This window comes from Cervus canadensis, chromosome 19, assembly GCF_019320065.1.
Source record: "Cervus canadensis isolate Bull #8, Minnesota chromosome 19, ASM1932006v1, whole genome shotgun sequence".
NCBI classification, from domain to species: domain Eukaryota; kingdom Metazoa; phylum Chordata; class Mammalia; order Artiodactyla; family Cervidae; genus Cervus; species Cervus canadensis.
Window position 1 is genome coordinate 24,558,779 of NC_057404.1, and position 21,265 is coordinate 24,580,043.

General features: G+C 37.4%; 1 protein-coding gene across 5 annotated transcripts; it reads right to left on the reverse strand.

Annotated features, from left to right (window-relative positions):
• Nucleotides 1-315: 315 nt before the first annotated feature.
• Nucleotides 316-20,977, reverse strand: PACRGL (parkin coregulated like). 5 transcript variants are annotated; one of them, XM_043438736.1, is made up of 10 exons: nt 20,855-20,977; nt 16,224-16,291; nt 15,953-16,107; nt 14,596-14,663; nt 11,962-12,052; nt 8,840-8,974; nt 8,655-8,702; nt 8,263-8,370; nt 4,149-4,229; nt 316-1,083 (listed from the first exon to the last, which is right to left on the reverse strand). In XM_043438736.1, the coding sequence occupies exons 2-10, from the start codon at nt 16,273-16,275 to the stop codon at nt 1,027-1,029; spliced, it is 795 nt and encodes a 264-aa protein (XP_043294671.1). In that variant the 5' UTR covers nt 16,276-16,291; nt 20,855-20,977; the 3' UTR covers nt 316-1,026. The 5 variants fall into 5 exon arrangements, with proteins under 5 accessions (XP_043294671.1, XP_043294670.1, XP_043294673.1 ...); XM_043438735.1 differs by having other exon boundaries at nt 20,833-20,977; XM_043438738.1 differs by having other exon boundaries at nt 20,885-20,953.
• Nucleotides 20,978-21,265: the final 288 nt, after the last annotated feature.

The window sequence follows — 21,265 nt, forward strand, 5'->3', positions numbered from 1 at the left end:
CCAGAGAAGCTCCTTCTGGGATGGAACTGCTGCTCTAATCTCCATCTCTTCAGAAGGCTCAGTCAGCCTTGGACTTGGTGTCCTTGGACACCCTTGGACTCAGGGTCCTAAGGCTCTCCTCCTGCCCAGAAGATGGAGGGTCTCCTTGTTTCCTGTTTCTCTCCCTCTATTCCTTTCTCTGTAGAAAGATCTAGAATCAGATGCTATCACATCAACACTCAGAACTACACTTATAAGTAATTCTTTAATAGCTTTTTCAACTAAGCTAATTGTTAGACATAAGCAAGCACAACAAAATAACTGAATACACGTAAGAGTTTTAAGATTTTAATTTCTGAATATCTTCATGTACTGAATACCAGTATTTTCAAACTATGAAATAAACATATATTTACTTAAATACAATTAACACCTAAATTTAGGTAGTTTTAATGAGTTGTAATAAACAACCATACTTAAAAGAGAATTTACACATTAATAATCTTTTTCTTAAAGTAGAATACTCTGGAAAGAAATTTTTTCCAAACATTCTACATGATAAAATACATACTTACAAACAATATAATTAACAGTGAATTCACAAATGTTTGTCCACTATTTTAAACTCCCATAGACTTGATAAATATAAAACCCAGGAAATGGCAGAATGTCTAAAAGTAAGTACACAGGTACAAACTGACTGTATAAATGTTATATACAAAAGGCACCAGAATACATACAAACCTGTCCACTGTAAACCAGTAACTGCTGTTCACACAAATCACACACACAAAAAAAATATGAAAAAAATTAACCCCACAAGATTGTACTATTATGGAACATTTTTAATAGTTTTCCATTATTAACCATTCTTTCTTTTTGATGAATAACTTGTACTATGATTCGGTGGACTTGTGTATATACTCATCCAAGGCCAGTAATAATGAAGGATGGCTGTGATTTACAAAAAAATAAACTGAAGTGACTGAACAGGTTTTGCAGATACCCATAGTCAGCATTTAACACCTGTCATTCAGGCTCCTTTCTTCAACAGCATATGGAGCAATATGTGGGAATTTTAGATTTGATGATGATAAGGCTTCCCTGTCAACAGAAAAAAAAATTTTTTAGCCTCATTTGTTATCATGCAGGGTTCCCCTAATAGGTACTGTGTTTATAGGAGCATGCCTAAAATAGTGTTCAAAGTTCCAAACAAACAAACCAAATAAGGATGGGAGAAGAATGATGGAAAGAGAAATAGAACCTTTTTCCTGAGTTAAATAAAATATAGGTTGTCTCTTTCTGTGGTTTAAAAATATTTAACTAGAAAAGTAGTTAGAAACCAGACTACCAGTTTTTTAATCCATCTCCTGCCAATCACTTCCCTATCAAATCTGGGGCTCATTACTTTTCTACACCTCAGTTTCTAGCTCTTTAAAGGGGGATAACAACAAAATCCACCTCTGACGGCTGTAGCAAAGATTAAATGAATTTAATGTCTAAAATGTACTCAACAGAATACCTATCATGCAGTAAGTTCTTACTTGCTTGATAAAGATCAGGATATGTATTTGTATGTACTTTCCCAAGACATACATGTATATCATTTAAAAAAAAAACTGAATCAGGCTAAGAATGAACCAGTTTCACTTTAAGGCAGACAGTAAACCGATTAGTTCTTTTTTTTTTTTTAACCAATTAGTTCTAAGAAATATTTCTATTTCCCCAGAAGTTGAGTCCTCTGATCACGGTAATACACACAAGCCCTAAGAAATAAAAAACTATTTACTGAGAAGATTGTCTCATAAAGACCCATCTCCAATATTAAAAGAAAAAATATAAACATTGAAGTTTTTAGAAAAGGAAGAACATCATTAATGTCATGATGGATTATAAAGTACCTAACTCCAATACTTTGGCCACCTGATGCGAAGAGCTGACTCATTTGAAAAGACCCTGATGCTGGGAAAGACTGATGGCAGGAGGAGAAGGGGACGACAGAGGATGAGATGGTTGGATGGCATCACCGACTCAATGGACATGGGTTTGGGTGGACTCCGGGAGTCGGTGATGGACAGGGAGGCCTGGCATGCTGCGGTTCACGGGGTCGCAAAGAGTCGGACACGACTTAGCGACTGAACTGAACTGAAGGCAAGTACAATAATAATTGTCATGGGAAAGTCTTTGATATGTGATCAAAACTTTCTATTACAATTACATTAATTATTACTAAAATATTATGTAAGACAGAAGGAGAGAAAAAGAACAAAAAAAGTCTGAGGAAATACCCAACACTTAATAGTTTTTATAACTTCAAAACTTTTTATTCTGTATTAGCATGACTAAAAACTAATAAGATTCAGTGTCAATAAGAGAACATCTCGGCTAGCTGTCACCGGGATCCTTGAATTGGTCACCTACATTCTCTGCATTCCCCCTCCAAATCCTAGTGAGCTATTTCTAACCTGTGGCTGTGTGTGTGCTCAATCATGTCTGACTCTTTTTGACCCCATGGACTGTAGCCTACCAGGCTCCTCTGTCCATCGAATTTTCCAGGCAAGAATACTGAAGTGGGTTGCCATTTCCTCTTCCAGGGGATCTTTCTGACCCAGGGATCAAACCTGCATCTCCTATGTCTCCTGCATTGGCAGGTGGATTCTTTACCACTGAGCCATCTGGGAAGCCCATTTCTAACCTCTGTTTACTCACAAACTGTCCCCTCTTCCACACACACCCCCATGAGATCTAAGGCGCTGAGCTGCCCTTTTCTAGTTGCCCAGGCCCCACACCAGGCCACAGGATGTGTGAAAGCCATCTGCAGAGTTTCAGATTGAAAAGTCTTGCCATCATTATTCAGCATCTGTTTATTTGCACTTCAGAGAGGAAGCGGCAAGTTATTTCTCATTCTAATTCTCAGAACAGCAAGCACATTTATAAGCAAGAAGAATTCCTTTCTGTGCTGGGAAGGGATACTGGACTGACTAGGGTACGATTCTGTGCATGTTAACAAGGTGTCTGAAGGCTAACCCTCTGCCTCAGACAACAAAGAAACCCGTTATCTAGTAGTCCGGGGACTGACTTTCACATTGTAAACTTTACCCTAGAACTTCATCATGAAAAAAAATACAATCAATTTAAAAAGTCACTGAAATTGGTCAAATTAAGTAATTTAGGCAATGCTTAAACTAAAATATCTGCCATATTAAAATTCTATCGATCATGTAAATTTTCTTTATAATTAAGTACCTAGAGCGAAATTGAGTTCTGCAATGTTAATCCCATGCAACTCTGATAAAATGTAACATCCAAAACATGGCTGAATCACTGCATTATGGCAATATTTCCAAGACTAGAATATTTGAATACAGCTTTCACGTGATGAAAATTCAATCAACCCAGTTATTTGACAGCACATGGACAGCAATGAAATCCCCCACATCCCGGTACCTTCCTGCAAGCAGACTAGTCAGCTAAATCACCCCTCTGTGTGCATGCACACAGGTTCAAGCGAGCACACGTACCTTCCAGACAGAACAACCCAGCCATCTGGGAACCTCATCTCAATCTTTGATTATGGACAGACTTCAAACTGTTCAGACAGAAAAGATAACAAAAGGGAAAAAAAACCTACTCTTTCTTTCTCTTGGTCCTTTTTTTTTTTTTAACTTCCCAATGGTAAAAGCAAAAACATCCAAAACAGTTTAAATAAAAAAAAACCTGGAGAGCTGTTCTACAAAGGAGGGCCACACGGCAAACACAGTCAAAGTGCACAGGCCCTACAGTGATACAACCTGGGTCTGAATCCCCGCGCTTAAAGCTGTGTGACCTACTGTTAATACATAGCATAGGGAACCTCAGGTCATAGTAAGCTGTAAGGGAAGAGCACCTGAAAAAGTTTATATATATATATGTGTACGGATATAGAGCTGCATCACTTCTCTGTACAGCGGAAACATGACATCGTAAATCAACTACACTTCAATTAAAAAAAACACAAAAACCTGTGTGACCTAGGCAAGAAAGAAACTCTGAGCTCTAAAAAGAGAATAATAATATTAACTCCACATGGTTACTTGAGCCTGAAGTGAGATAACATGTTATCTGATCAATTTTATAATATGACTAAAATCTTTAGAAACTACAGTTTATAGGGAATAATGCTCACTTACACTTCCGCCATGCTGCTCCAGCTTCTGTAACGCAGTGGTGATTGGTTCTTTGAATTTCTTGTCCCTTAATCTCTTAGAAAGCTTTGAAAATAAGAGAATGAAATGACTTGAAAAAGTAACACTGTTCACCATAAACATTAGTAAAAATTCACTAATAGGCTAACTAGAAATAATACCATTGAGTCTTTACTATATAGTAAGTATATAAACACCACTGATTTTGTTTTAGATTGCAAGGCTTCTTTTAGGAAATATCTCACAAAAACTTACATAGAATAGATGTCACTGTATTTGTTTACAAAGATGGATTTATATTATTTGATATAATACCAAACTTACAGAATCTGCCCAGTATTACCATATTGTAAGTTTTTCAGAGTAAGATTTCTAAGAAATTAAACTCTTTCCCATTCTGTCATTTGTTAAGACCATCTGGAGGACTGTGATGGAAAGCTAAGCCTCTAAAGCACATGTGTTTCCTACAGTCAAAAATGGAAGAGACAACAAAAAACAGAGCATTTGCATGAATAATTCAGTAACAGTGACAGGCAGAAGAATCCACCTAAAACCCACAAGATCACCTAAAGCCCCCAGCTACGTCCTGAAGGTGCCTGCTTGGACAGGCGGGGAGCTCTGACTGAGATGAGAGAGAGAACAGGAGTCAGAATAACAGGAGCAAAGAGAGAAACAGTGCAGTTCAGGCCCTCAACACAACGCCTCGCTGTGTTCTCCCACCAGACGTCCGCACCACTCACCCAAAACCTGAACTCCCAGCTAGAGCAGGACTTGCTCACGGCTCCACTTTCTGGGGATAAAAATGGAGCCCAGGCAAGAACTCCTCATCACCAAACACTTAGCAAGCCCCTGTCCTAGAGCTGGTTTCTGGTTCTTCGTCTTCTCAGGTCTGGAAGTGACCAGCACAATTCCCACCACTGAGCCCTGAGTGACGGGTTCTTTCAGCCAGGTCATCGAAGGTTACGGAGGGTCAGAAGAGACTCCCAGAAAGATAAAAAATGCGACAAAAGCAATTATAAAAGGGGGACAGGAAGGGCTTATCAATGTCCTGGAGATGAACAAGGAAAAGTGCCCCTTACAGATCTTAGGTTTGTTTTCTTCAGACCATGTTACCCTTGGGCAGATGACCACAGGCAGATCCACAAACCACCACCATCTCATCGCATATACCCACCGAAGTACAGATTCTCAGCCCCACAAATTACATTGTCAGACTCTCAGGACAAAGGTCCAGGTTCTGCATTTCTAGCAAGATTCCCAGGTGATGTATTTATTTCTTCCTTCAAGTTTGAGGATCACTGTCCTAGGGTCAGTGAACAGTCTCTCAGAGTTGAAGCTCACAAAGGATACGACTTATTTCGCATATGAAGAAAATCAGTTGTATGTATATTCAGTAACTGGTTTTGAAATTTTTTCCCTAGAAGAGCCCTTTCTTCAAATAAATGTCTAATGTAGAAGTCTATGAGACGTGAAAGTGCAGCCTTTCCGGCTGAATGGGTGGGTGGGGAGAGGAGAGAGGAGGAGCATCTAGCAACTCAGTGGGCTTCACCGTGTGTAGTTTACAGACCAGGGATGAGGCCCCACATATCCTGTTTCCAGGGCCTTCTACTCTACAGAATCCCGCGAGGGCGTGAATAGTGTGGTAGTTAGGTCTCCCCAAAGTGTTGCCACCCCAGGAAGGGAAGAGGCCCTTTCAGTCAGTCCTTGTCTTAGGAAACGCAGAGCTCTGAGGAGGTATGTGAGTGGCTGAGGTAAACGCTACTGTACCTTTAAAAACAGTGAAGAGAGTTTAACCACTGACCTGGTCCCCTCCCTCCACCACGGTGGGCAGGCCTGGGAGGCTGTGAGGAAGCTCCACTCCCAGTTAGGGGAAGGGACCTTTTCTTTACACTTCACTTCCTCTTTACCTCATGCCAGTTCTCTCAGCAGATGTCCTTGCTACGTATTTCTCCCCCAAAACCAAACCAGCCTCCACGAGGGCAGGGGGCATGCGTGGATTTGTTCAGTATTATATTCCCTGTGCCTCAAATAATACCTGACACAAAATGGGAGGGCAGAGAGCAGCAGATTTATGTTAAACTGCTGATTGTCTGAACCAAGCAATCAAAAATTGACTGATTTTGTGGCCATCATCAAAAAAAGTTACAAACAATAAATGCTAGAGGGGATGTAGAGAAAAGGGAACTCTCCTGCACTGTTGGTGGGAATGTAAACTGATTCAGTCATTATGGAGAACAGTACAGAGATTCCTTAAAAAACAGGAATAAATCTACCATATGACCCAGCATTCCCACTACTGGGCACATACCCTGAGAAAACCACAATTCTAAAAAACACCTGTACCCCAACGTTCACAGTTGCACTATTTACAACAGCCAGGACAAGGAAGCAACCTAGATGTCAATCAACAGGTGAATGGACAAAGAAGGTGTGGTACATATATAAATGGAATACTACTCAGCCACAGAAGGGATGAACTTGAGTCAGCAGTAGTGAGGTGGATGAGCCTCCCATACATTGTCAAATAAGTCAGGAAGAGAAAAACAAATATTGTATATTAATGCATATATATGGAATCGAGAAAAATGGCACTGATGAACCTAGTAGAGAACGGACGTGTGGACAAGCAGGGGAAGTGAGGATGGGGAAAACTGAGAAAGGAGCACTGACACATATACACTGTCATGTGTAAAACAGACAGTGGGAAGCTGCTGTATTACCCAGGGAGCCCAGCCCGGAGCCCTGTGATGACCGGGAGCAGTGGGAGGGGAGGAGAGGAGGGAGGCTCAAGAAAGAGGGGAGATGCATATATATACCGGTTCGGTCCTTGCCCTCCTGGATGGAAACCTCTACACTCTTGGAAGGTCCTGCCAGCTAAGAGTGACTGTTTACCTGGGGCCTTGGGCCACACCAGATGGTCAGTGCTGACAATGTGATTTACAGTCAGGGCCCCCAGCCACCAGGTACCAGCTCACCTTCTAGAGGCTGGAGACCAAGGTCAACCAGGCAGGAAACAGTGATGTCGAGTGACAGGCGTCTAAGGAGAACCCTGGACGCCCAGGCTCAAATGAGCCTCCCACCCTTCAATGCTCCGTGCATGCTGGCACCCACCACCGCTGCAAACCACAAGCGCGGGCACGCCGCTCCACTGGGAGACCGCCAGAAGCTCCACACCGAGTCTCTCCTGGCCCTGCCCTCTGCAGCTCCTCCCCTGGACGATTCAGTCTGTACCCTTTCACTGGGATAAACTGCAACACCGAGTACCAGCCTCTCTAAGTTCCATGAGTCATTTCAGCAAACCTAAGGGTGGTCCTGGGGACCTCCTCAACTGCAGTGCCCCGATTTAGGTTGTGACAGGGTTACACTACTCATAACAGGAAAATGTCTCAACCTGAATCCTAGAGACTCACTAAAAAAATTACAATGTAAAACAAAGAAAAAAGATGAATAACATAGCTCTGCTGCTGCTGCTGCTAAGTCATGTCAGTCGTGTCCGACTCTGTGCGACCCCACAGACAGCAGCCCATCAGGCTCCTGTCCCTGGGATTCTCCAGGCAAGAACACTGGAGTAGGTAGCCATTTCCTTCTCCAGTGCATGAAAGTGAAAAGAAAGCGAAGTCGCTCAGTCATGTCCGAACCTTAGCGACCCCATGGACTGCAGCCTACCAGGCTCCTCCGTCCATGGGATTTCCCAGGCAAGAGTACTGGAGTGGGTTGCCATTGCCTTCTCCGCATAGCTCTAGCAACATCCAATTCCACAAGAATACTTATAAACTCTGCTTAGAATTCATAGATAATCCACATGGGCACGAAGACCTCACACACTGTTCATTGATTTTTGTCCATTCAATTCTGTATATTTTTATCACAACTCTAAATTTGCTCATGCAGATGCTTTCCATTAAAAAAAAAAAAAACTAAAGAGACTATATTGCCCATTAGTAAAAATGTTTAAGAACAACTAGGTCTGATGTCTATACTTTTTGGTTACAATGATGAGGTTTTTTTTTCAAGGTTTTGAATCATTCACTAGTTTGAAGCCATTACATCAGAAAGCAATACGTATACACAAGCCCTCTCCAATCTTTCCAGCACTTACACTGGTAAGCAGATGTTTCAGATGGTCATTTAGAGAAGGACCAACGACGACACTTAACTGTACCAGAGCATTCAATCCTCTTTCAAACACTTCATCATCCACATGGACCTGGGGAGGGTTGGGTGGTTCATGGTGCACAGGCAGGGAGGGAAAAGGGAAAAGGAAGGATGGAGAAGGAGAAAGGGAATGCAGGTGGAGAAAAAGTGAACATTCAATATTAGAAAATGACCAGTCAAGTCCAGGATTTAAAAAATAATCTTTAGTACAGGACATCTAGAAGCCAAAACTAAATTTGGGTTGACTGAAACATTAAATAAAATACATTGTAGCCTACAGAAAGACGGACTGCAGGTTCATTATTTTCTCTAACTACTCAAGATGTCCCTCTTTACCTTTAGTACATCTTCTAAAGGTATCTTCCAGTAAAGAATCATCTGGCCCTGAAAAACAGTGGCCGAATTCTGCACACACATCGAAATCACAGGTAAAGAAAAAATTTGCATAATATTTGAAAGAAAAAAAAGATGTAAAATATTCTAAATGTATTGCAGAAAGTCTAAAGGAATAAAGGACATACCAGAGCTGCCTTCAGCACAGGAATCAGTCTAGGAAGCAAAGGCATAGCTTTCTCAGGAGCGCCTGTGACCAAAAGTAATTCTCTAAAACCCTCCTTTGACACAAAGGTGTATGGATGTTTAGTCTCTCTCAAACCCTGCCAAAACAAACATACAAACAAACAAACAAAAAAAAAACAGATTTACTACCCATTTTAGTGATGATAATAGAAAAAAATGTAATCCTTACTCATGTAAGTGAAAATCACGTTTTAGTATTATTTTCCTATTTGTGAAATATAATTTCAATAATTACAATGTCAGTTAAACTAAGAAATTGTGGAACATGGGATATGCATGAGACAAAAAGGATCTCTAACCAAGAAGGAAAGGAAAAAGAGTAAGAATAAGAAAAAATAAAAGAAACAGGGAAAAGCAAAGGAGAAGCAAGGAAAAATACATGAAAAAGAAAAGAGAGAAAAACAAGAGGAAGGAGGATGAAAGAGAGGAAAGGTAAATAAAAAGAAAGAGAAGGAAAAAACTCACTATGATACTAAAAACATGTTGCTTATACTCCCAAACACTGCCAGAAATCACAACAAATTAGTCTAAAATCTATGTTACTAAATCCCACTTGATAAATGCAAAATTGTTGGACCCCCTACTTTAAAGATGACTTTGCAACTTGTTTAATGAGTCTCTAAAATATTATATCTCCTTCACATTTAAATACTAAGATACTTAGAAGACAAATCTTATACTATGCTTAAAATGCATTGTAAGATTTCAAATGCCATTTTTAACATAAGAAAATCAAACAAAAATATGGGGGAAAAAAAAAACCTGTGTAAATCATTTCTCACCAAAGCCTTTCACCCTAAATGCATTAGGAACAATTAGACAGTACTCTTTTTAGTTATTATTTTGAGTCAGGATAAAATAGGCACCTTTTTTGAAAAGATAAAACAAAGAAAGTAATAGCAATACTCCCTCAGTTTGACTAATTATTATCTGGAATTAAGTATAACCAGCTGCAGGGTCATGCCTAAAAATACTAATTTTCAACCAATTTGTCCTTGTGGGCAAACCATCTGCTTCCAGGGGAATTCCCTGGCAGTCCAGTGGTTAGGACTCCATGCTTCCACTGTAAGGGACAAATGTTTGATCCCTGATTAGGAAATTAATCCTGCATGCCTGCATGAGGTGTAGCCAAGAAAAAAAAAAAATCCCCAAAACAAAACTATCTGCTTCTAAATGGTGATGAAACACTTCTTTTCCCACATGCCGTCATGCTTTTGAAAACTATGCTGCCAAGCACACTGGCATCACAGAACACAGGTTCTATGGTCTTAGGAGCACCCCTATCCTGTTCGTTTTAGAGATGAGGATCCTTAGGTCAAGGTGAAATGGATTCAATAGTAGTGGTTCTGTCACTGCTTTCCCATTAGTAAATGAGGAGAGGGGAAAGAGAAAAGTTTACACAGGACAGAAATAAAAGCAGTGGTGTTTGCAAAAACAGATATTTAAAAGATTGACTCTATGAGATCTAAACTAAACTCAGAGTTCCTTTAAGGATTCCTCAAGTCAAAGCACTGCCCCTGTCTTACCACTAGCTAGAGTATGTTTTCAAAGGTATCACTATAGTTTTGATTCATCTAAAAAATTGTGTTTTACCATATGTAAAAAGTTTAAAGCTCAAAAAAGAACTAATGAAATGCGAGCATCTTTAGTTTGTAACACAAAGTTTAAAAGAGACTGATTAAAATTTAATTTCAAAATAGGCTATCCATAAAGATACACTACTTCTTACACGAAAATATCTTCTGCAGGCTGAGGTACAAATTAAGAAAAGCTAAGACCTAAGATTAACTTGGTAGTCTTCAGAAGTAATTGATGTCTGTGTGCTAAGCCACTTCAGTCATGTCTGACTCTCTGTGACACCATGGACTGTGGACTGCAGGCTCCTCTGTCCACGGGATTTCCCAGGCAAGAATACTGGAGTGGGATGCCATTTCCTTCTCCAAGGGATCTTCCCAACCCAGGGATTGAACCCGCATCTCTTACATCTCTAGCATTTGCAGTCGGGTTCTTTACCACTAGCACCACCTGGGAAGCCCCAATAGTAACAGATATGTCCATTTCAAAGAGTAAATAAACTAGAAAAACTAAAGGAGGAATTAGACATTCTAAGCATTCACTACAATTAAGATATCTCAATCAGCACAACTGTCTACTTTTTCAGATCTGCTGACATCTGGCCCATCCCACAAGTTTTACAGGAAAAGCAAATGTTTCTTTGAGTGAAGAAAAAAATAATCTGAATTTTTTCAGTGTCATATCTTTTGGATTCCTGACTACTGTATGACTTATCCCAGAGGCACTGCCAATTCAGATTAATACCATCAAGGCTCTAATGTAAGGAGACAAGAACAAAACGATCCTGAAGTCTTAAAGAAGACGAGTTAAGGTTAAGTACAACTGTACAACTGGTTAATTCATTTCTCAACTTCTGTCTCCAACTCTATACATTTATAAATAATAACATTCACAAAAGATATCTCTTACTCACTTCAGGCTAACACTCTGCCAACTTTGTTCCTGACACAAATGTTAATATAAAGGAATATGTGAGAAGTTTTTCTGAAATCCTCTACAAAACCCATCTCTGATATTTTACTTAAAATGTACAAGAAGGCAAAAGCCCTGAAAATTACCCAAAAGAACATTTAGGTAGTTGATATCAGTTCCCTAAGAAACATATCATATTAAAGGTGACTTAATATAGGTGACTTAATAAAGGTTCCATAAGGAAAGACCAAACAGTCACTGTTAACTGATTCTAGTATGAATTTAAATGATGATACCCTCCTGATTGGACTAGTTCAATGTAATTCCAAGCAGTTTAAATTAAGTACGAATATTTTATCCACTTATCTACAAATCCCTGTGCAGATTAATCTCATGTTTATAAAGCTGATTCATCAGTTTCTAAGAAAACCATTCATAATTAGTTCCTAAGGAAGTGTGGGGTTTTAATACCTGTTCTTTTATTTCAAAAGTAAAGAATGAGATTTACTGATGAGTTACAAAATAACATTTAATGCAATTAGAAAAAATAAACACTCAGGAAAGACAGAGTATTTACCTCAGCTAAAGTAATAAGAAGAGGATCGAATGGAAGCTTTTCAGGAGGACATTCCCACTGTAGCCTGTGTTTTACTGAACCATGGACCAACCTAAAATATAAAAGTCAGTGAATGTGACAAGAACAAGAGACTTATATACTAAACAGTGATTAATCACAATATACACATTCTTTCTTCAACATAACCATATCAGAATTATTTTATAACACGTAGGAACTTCATGACTTTAAAAGATATTACAAAGGCACCTTATAGAACAATAATTGCATATTTACAATCCTACGAATTCCTACCCTTTTAACAAAATTGTTTGATGACAAAACTACACATCTCCACATTTGTTAAGCCTACAGTTTTGGAGTGCTATTTGCATCTTAATGCAAATGTTACACTTCATATGGTTCAGTCATAACCATAACAAAATAGGTAACCCATAGACAAACCAATAGCAAACCTATCACAAAATAAGCAAACAACTGTGATAATTAGAAATAATATTTTTTTCATAAGCAATATTAATTTTCAGGCGTGTATCATTTGTGCATGCTAAGTTGATTCAGTTGTTTCCAACTCTGTGACCCTAGGAGCTGTAGCCCGCCAGGTTCCTCCATCCACAGGATCCTCCAGGCAAAAATACTGGGCTGCAATGCTCACTGCAGCACTGTTTACAACAGCTAGGACACAGAAGCAACCTAGATGCCCATTGGCAGACGAATGGATAAGAAAGTTGCGGTACATATACACAATGGAGTATTACTCAGCTATTAAAAAAGAATGCATTTGAGTCGGTTCTAATGAGGTGGATGAAACTGGAGCCTATTATACAAAGTGAAGTAAATCAGAAAGAAAAACAGCAATACAGTATATTAACACATATATACATGGAATTTAGAAAGATGATAATGATGACACTATATACAAGACAGCAAAAGAGACACAGATGTAAAGAACAGACTTTTGGACTCTGTGGGAGAAGGCGAGGGTGGGATGATTTGAGAGAACAGCATTGAAATATGTATATTACCATATGTGAAATAGATGACCAGTCCAAGTTCAAAGCATGAAACAGGGCACTCAAAGCCGGTGCACTGGGACGACCCAGAGGGATGGGGTGGGGAGGGAGGGGGGAGGGGGCTTCAGGACGGGGGGACACATGCGCACCCGTGGCTGATTCATGTCAGTGTATGGCAAAAACTACCACAGTACTGTAAAGTAATTAGCCTCCAATTAAAATAATTAATTAAAAAAAAAAAAGAATACTGGAGTAGGTTGCCATGCCCACCTCCAGGGGCCCGGCCCAGAGATTGAACTGGCGTCTCTTACACCTGTACTAGCAAGTGAGTTCTTTACAACTAACAACATGTGGGAAGCCCATATATCATTTAACCTAAACAGAAATAATCTAAAGGAAAGCCAGGTTTTATCCCTGTTAAAGAGAGGAAAACTGAGGCCAGGAATATGCAATGGCCCATGCAGGGTGAAAAAGTGGTAGCCCCTTGAATTAAAGTCTCTGCTGTTGCTGCTTTTTTTTTTTTTTTAATATTCTAACAGCCTTTATTGAGGCAGAACTTGATATAAAAATGGACACTGTTCATACAGTGTAAAATTTGGTAAGTTTTGATGTATGAATACATCCATGGAAACATCACCACACTCGTGACACAGAATTTATTCATTACACTCAACTGTTATTTCACACTCCTTTTGTAATGTTCTCAACTTGGCATCTTCTAAAGAATACTAAAGTGTTATTTTCATAATCCCAAGAAGCCTTGGCAGCACTGTTTTTACATTTTTAGCAACAACAAATTCTGAGGGTGGGAAGAAGGTATAAGACCTTTAAAATAGTTTCAGTTCAGAATGTAAATACAAAATAGTACAATAATAAATTTAAAAATGCCTCCTGAGCTGACTTTTCATTCCTGGCCTTCCAAATCTGAAAATATCATTAAAAACTACATTTCTTTAAATTTCAAATACCAAAAAGAATGCTATGATTATTCTTTCCACAATGAAAATAAAATGACCTATCATCTACAACAGGTTAAAACTGGATATACTTAGAAGAAATTAATGTTTCTCAGTAGTGAACTCTTAAAAGGATATCCCTCTATTAGTAACCTGCATTGCTTTTTTTAAAATAGCTTGATGTCCACCCAGAAAGGCTACAAAAATTACATAAAAAGAAAACAAAAACAGCTGTACTACTCATTAAGAAATATAAGTTCAAATAAAATTTGAAATATCTGATTTCTGAAATATAGTTAAAAAATAACAAAACAATTTCATTTAATTGTCAACTTCCAGTTCAGACAAAAGAGGATTATTTATCTGAAATTTTCCCAAGCCTATGAATGCTTAAACTGTTTTAGAAACTGTTTCAGTCAATTTCTTCAATTATCTGGTGGTTTACTATAGATTTATCAGTAATTCTCTTTTGGAATTAAAATTATTTTTTTCAACAGTGTCCTAGGATCTATATCAATCCAAAAGACAAAGTATGCATAAGTAATTCACCTGTATTTCAACCTCCCTAGTAAATAAAACTTTCAATACATTTAAATTGGAAACTGTATTGATTTTACTCAATTATTTTGAATAATATGGTCAGTTATAACTTGTATTGATCTTACCTGCAAGGAATACCTCCCTTAGAGTAAATAGCTGCAAAGGCAGAAGGGGCTCGTGGCTGTTCACCAAACTAAAATTAAAAAAAAAAAAAAATGACAAGAATACAATAATTATTACTATCATCTCCACTTAGTGATACCTAATCAATTTCAATCCTGCTGAGGTCAGAGGCAAAGAGACACCCTGACTTTGAAGCCCACCAAGCTTGTATCAAGTGCATCATTCTACTCAGAAAAATGGCTGAGAAAAATGATAAATCCTCTCCACAATTTGTATATTTCCTTTAACCCTTGTTTCAAAGGCTTGGAGGTAGCTGAAACCACATATAAAATAAACATACTATAGATAAATATTTTTAAACCTAAATATTATAAATACAATCAAGATAATTTATCTTTCCGCCCCTCCTCCACTGTGACCTTTCAAAGTGAAGGCTAAATGGAGAAAAGGTGTACGGGGAAAGTAGATGCATTTTTAACCTCCTGCATATCACATATGTCCTACTTGTCCTCCATTCAAATATGTACAGTCTGGAAGGTCAAAGAACCTAAAATTTCTTGACGCTGCAAATGACAGAAAGAAGCAAAGGAACACAGAAGCTTAAACTATTTTCCATTTTTCTTTTATAAAGTCAGACAATCTCCTCTTGCCTTTGGATAGTTCATTGTATCCTTGCTTAAGTATCTGCTGTATTCTACCTGCCATCCAAGTCTGTGTCTCAGCCACTCTCATAGTCCCCTTTAAAGGTTGAAACCATCATCATCTATGTAAGGCTGGACCAGACACCGTCTGGTGTTGGAGCACAAGTGTGTTCACTTCGTGGATAAACTGACCTAGAAACTTACAATTACGTACTTTTATGTATATAAACCTTATGTTTGTTAAATGTGATTAATCTGCTTTGAGAAAGCAAAAGAAAGCTAGTGCTGTAGTTAGGAATTCTGGTGGAGCTAATTTTCAGGTCATAAAGAAATGGTCAGAGATCTTTATGCAACTATGAAAGCTTGTAATTCATCCTTACAAGGTTACATTTTACAAGGTTATTCATTGATATTGGGAAGTATAGTAATCACAGTAAATTTAAAAAAAAAAAGAAAGTTGATATGCAATTTATTTTATACTCTACAGTACTCATCCATGAATGTGATATGACATACCGAAGCTGACTGATTTCTAGCTTATACCTTCTCATTCCCACACTCATATCATTACCTCCATTCTTCATCATGATTACCATATGCCTTCCTTCACAACTAGCTTAAAACAAAAGAAACAGGATACCTGTTGAATGGCTCAATAGTATATAAAAGTCTAATACTTTGGAAAACCTGCTAGGTCAGGAATCTCTTTTGTACCTACCGGGTTAATTGTTTTAGGGTTAAGTTTATCGCTTGGTCGAGGATGAAGTTTTCTTGCAGATTCTGGAGAGCTGGTTGATGATGAAGATTTGCTTTGTTGAACTGGAGTCCCATGTTTTACTTGTGCACTTGATGATGTCCTTTGATCACAGTTATCTGAAAAAAACAAAACATCAACAAAAAAGAAGTGAAAGCTCAGCCTGCCTTCACCTGTACAAAGCATGTGTCATTAACGAAATCTACCTCTGCATTTAAAAAGCAACACTCTGTACCTGTCAGTCTGTTTCTCATCTGGACACCCCTATGGCACTCTGATTTCTGCATTGCTTCTCCTTTATTCCTGCAGTTACATGAAACTTGATTTCAACACTGTTTCTGGGGAGGAGGATTCATTAACAATGTAAAGACCAAACTGAACAGAGTAGGAAATACAGTAAAAGTCCCACAGAAAAGGTATGATATAGAGCAAAATGCCTAAAAAGCCAGTAAGAAAATATGAAAATAATCAACTTTAATAATACCAATAACAGCAAATTAAAAACCATCTGTCACTCCGATGAATTTTTTTTTTAAATATCTGTAAGCAAAATGTATAAAAATATGCATTTTTCCATTCAAATAGTCCAAATACACTTTTAGAAACTCAAATGTAATCCTCTGGCCATATACAGAAAATACAGACTAGATTTTTGGGGAAAGTGGTTGGCACGTCCCCTACTGTCTGCACTTTCTCCGGCTTCTGTATTTCCAGAGTTCCCAGTGTTCACATCTGCATATCAAGTCCTGCATTTCCAGTGACGTAAGGAGCTCTCCTACTAACATCACCCAAACTGCGGTTTTCACACTGAAGTTATGAACCGCCTGTCAGTTCAAAGTACCACCAGTTTTCTGATCTCTCAGGCTGAAAAATTCAGGATATCTATTGTCTCCTTTTCTTCCATTTCCTACACTCAACCCTACAGATAAGATCAATGTGACATGATGAAGTAGAAGGAGCTCTGGGCTCAGATTTGGGACTGCCTCTCCTCTTTACTAATTACAGGTTTATGAACTTAAGCAGATTGTTTAATCTTCCTAAGCCTTGATTTCTTGGGCTCTGAACATGGGGGAGATACTAATCCTATCAAAGCTATTACTGAAGGTTAAAGAAGATAATATGTCAAGCTTATCCAGTGAATGATAGTTCACTTCTCCCTCTCCCATAATTCCCTCTTTGCTAACAGGAGGTCTCTAATTCATAGCCCTTGTTTTCCTGCCGAATCAAATTATTTCAAAGAATCTGCCACCACACACCCAGACTTATACACTCAACTGCCCGCTGATATTTCTAGGTCTAGCTCCAATCCCAAGTTCCAAGCAGGCTTTGCTGACCATCACTTTCTCAAATGCACGATTCCACAGCACTTGGATTTCTGCCTTGCTCCCTTATTTCTCCTTGATTACTCCATTCCCCCATTTACATGACACTCCAAATATTCTTTCATTAGAGTACTTCCCACTTTAAGTCTTTAATATAGTCATTTTTCTATAACATCTATAAGATCTTCTCTTAAGGCCACGTAGATGTAGTCTTCTACTTGTAAATGACAGCTTTTCAAATATTTGGGGACACAAATCAGAACTCTTTAGTTCTCTCTTCTTCAACTTAAAACATTGATGCCTTCTTAAATGAGTAATAACATGAGATTATTTTAATTTACTTGACAAATTAGAAATCTTCACAAGGAGGGCAAATTTCCATGTAATAACATTCAGCCTCCAAATATTTTAAATACAATGTGACCAGATCAAACTACCCTGCAAAGATAAACTAAATGTAAGATCATTTCTGTAACAGAGTAATTTTAAATTTTGATTTTCTTAATTTGATATGCTGACCTAATTTTCTCAGCCTACTACCAGCAGATGAGTTACTTCCCAATATCACACTTCACATTCATCCCCAAGGCATTTTCTAAAAATACAGTAATTATTAGCTCATTAAACTTGTTAGATCCTATCCTAAGCTAACACAGACTTTAATTATGACCTATTTAAAGTGCAACCTAATACTGCCCTTCAGTGATTATTCAACAAGTTGGACTGACACAATTTCTATGTTCTTTCATATGAAAAATATGAAAATATATGAAATATATGAAATATATGAAAAATATATGAAATGTATGAAATATATGAAAAATATGAAATATATTAAAAATATGAAATATATGAAAATATATGAAATATATGAAAAATATGAAATGTATGAAAATATATGAAATATATGAAAATATATGAAATATATGAAGAATATGAAAATATATGAAAATATGAAATATATGAAAATATATGAAGTATATGAAAAATATGAAATGTATGAAATGTATGAAAATATATGAAATATATGTATATGAAATATATGAAGAATATGAAAATATATGAAAAATATGAAATATATGGAAAATATGAAAATATGAAATATATTAAAAATATAAAAATATATGAAATATATGAAAAATATGAAATATATGAAATGTATGAAAATATATGAAATATATGAAAATATATGAAAAATATGAAGAATATGAAATATATGGAAAATATGAAAAAATATGAAATATATGAAAATATATGAAATATATGAAAATATAAAAATATATGAAATATATGAAGAATATGAAAATATATGAAAAATATGAAAATATATGAAAAATATGAAGTATATGAAAAATATGAAATATATGAAATGTAAGAAATGTATGAAAATATATGAAATATATGAAGAATATGAAATATATGAATAATATGAAATATATGAAAACTATGAAATATATGAATATGAAATATATGAAAATATATGAAAAATATGAAATATATGAATAATATGAAAACATGAAATATATGGAAAATATATGAAATATGTGAAAAATATGAAAATATATGAAATATATGAAAATATATGAAAAATATGAACATATATGAAATATATGAACATATATGAAATATACAAAAAATATATATGAACAATATGAAATATATGAAAATATATGAAGAATATGAACTATATTAATAATGTGAAAAATATGAAAATATATGAAATATATGAAAACTATGAAATATATGAATAATATGAAATATATGAAAATATATGAAATATATGAAAAAATGAAAATATATGAAATATATGAAAATACATGAAATATATGAAGAATGTGAAAATATATGGAAAATATGAAATATATGAAAATATATGAACTATATGAAGAGTATGAAATATATGAAAATATATGAAAAATATGAAAATATGAAAATATATGAAAATATGAAGAATATGAAAAATATGAAGAATATGAAAATATATGAAACAGCTGTCCTAAGCTAACACAGACTTTAATTATGACCTATTTAAAGTACAACCTAATATTGCCCTTCAGTGATTATTCAACAAGTTGGACTGACACAATTTCTATGTTCTTTTATGTCAAACAGCTGTTTCTATAAGGTACTAACTGGAAAATGCTACATTAGATTTTGAATAAGTTCAAAAGGCTATTGAAACTCTTCATTTGAAAAACATGTTAGAATATTGAGCTTCCAAAGGTTTTAAGTATACAGGACAGTTTTTATGTGTGATACAATTATGCAGTTTTCAGCAACAATACCAAAACACACACACACACAATGATGCAAACATTACCCTGTCCACTTCCAAAACACCTATGTTAGAGCTTCTTTCCAAAACAGATTTTCAGTTACTGTTAAAATATCACCCTTTACCTTACAGACAAATGAAGTGTACTCAATTTTTAAAAATAATATCCATCTGAGAGCATACCACCGACAACAAACCCAGAGCATGAGTTGTTTGTAAAAGGAAAAAAAAGCTTAATTCATCTTACAATAGCTTTTTCATTAAATAACAGGTGAGGGTAGTGTAAAGGGTTAATGGTCGGAAGAAGTGAAAAAGTAACTTTTTTGTGTTATAAATATTACAAAGGATACCCTTCAATCTTTTACAAAACAATATAAAGATTCTAAATATACACTAGAATCTATTAATCCACTTAACCCCAGCACCTAAACTATGTCACAATATTAAGAGAGCAAACAAACTAAGCAAGCCCTACTGTGGACTCCTCATTTTTCACCTTAGGTTTCGTTAGATGCTGCGGGTCATCTACAAGGGGTTACAGGCATCCGGGTCTGTGCTAGGAAAGAATACTTTTCTTTCACTGTTTTGGACAGCTCATATATCTTATTTCTTTTTCCACATACCTATTCTTCCCACACTTGCCTCTGAGACCACTGCACTAAACTACCTGCTAAATTCTCAGAGACAGAGGTCACTTTTTTCCCCTACTCTCTAATCTGGTGTTTGGAAGGTTCCAAAAGTGTAACAGGAGCCCCACAAAAGAAGGTGAGCTCCATCTCTAAAGCTCCTTCAAATTTCAAAGAACAGCCACAGTATTCACCTATCCCAATCCTTTTCAGCGTAAAGAAAATCCAAAGAGCCAGTATTAAGGGTCTTCATATTTGCTTTCCATTTCCCTAGCCTCTTCGCCTCCAACACCACACATTTCCCAATACCTAAGACCAGTCCAGGGCCAGGATGCTGTCAAAGTTAGAAAATGAGGACATGGAGAGGAAAAAATGGAGAAAAACAAGAGTTGTGTTTTGCTTTGTTTTTGTTTTTTTTTAAAAGAAGGTCAGATAAAAGTGGGTAAAGGTGTCAGTTTCAAATAAGGAAACTCTCAACCAAAGCCAGACCAGGAAGGGCGCGCTCATGGCGCTTAGCATCTCCAGGCTCCTTAGCAACGTGGTCCCGTGGCCATAGCAACTGATCAGACAGGAAGCCGCCTCCGCCGAGAGAAGGAGGACGGCACAGCGGATCCCGCTCACCGCTCTAGGGACCTGTTCCTACCACTCCTCTCTCCCACCGCGATCTGCACACCAGCCAACCAGCACCCGCTGGGCCACCAGCCGCCGGTCCCGTCGCCGGTCGCCGGGGACCAGGAAAAATCAGGTTTCGCAGGGTTCCCGGATCTTGCGGCGCCGCGCAGTGACGTCGGACGCACCCTGCGTCCTCAAGCCAATAGCGTGGAGGTCGCAGAGTTGTGCCGGGCAGAAATGGTTGCCCTGGCAACGAGGCGCACAGTATTGAAAGGGCAGCTCGCGAACTTGGCGCTCAGTCTCCGGTGACAAAGGGGTACCAGGAGCAGAGTATTTCCGGAATGATAGAGTCAAGGAGCAAAGCAGAATCCAGGTTCCTTGTACTTCCTGCGCCGCAGCCTTACGCTAGTCTGTGTATTTAACTCCTACGTTTCTCCTGCGC

Excerpts from the sequence above, each read along its gene's own strand:
- PACRGL (XM_043438736.1), bottom strand. The coding sequence starts at position 16,275 with ATGCAGAAATCAGAGTGCCATAGGGGTGTCCAGATGAGAAACAGACTG. Across the intron at positions 8,975-11,961 it reads TTCTTATTACTTTAGCTGAG|GGTTTGAGAGAGACTAAACA; the intron begins GTAAATACTCTG and ends TTGTTTTGGCAG. Across the intron at positions 4,230-8,262 it reads TGAAACATCTGCTTACCAGT|CTTTCTAAGAGATTAAGGGA; the intron begins GTAAGTGCTGGA and ends TTATTTTCAAAG.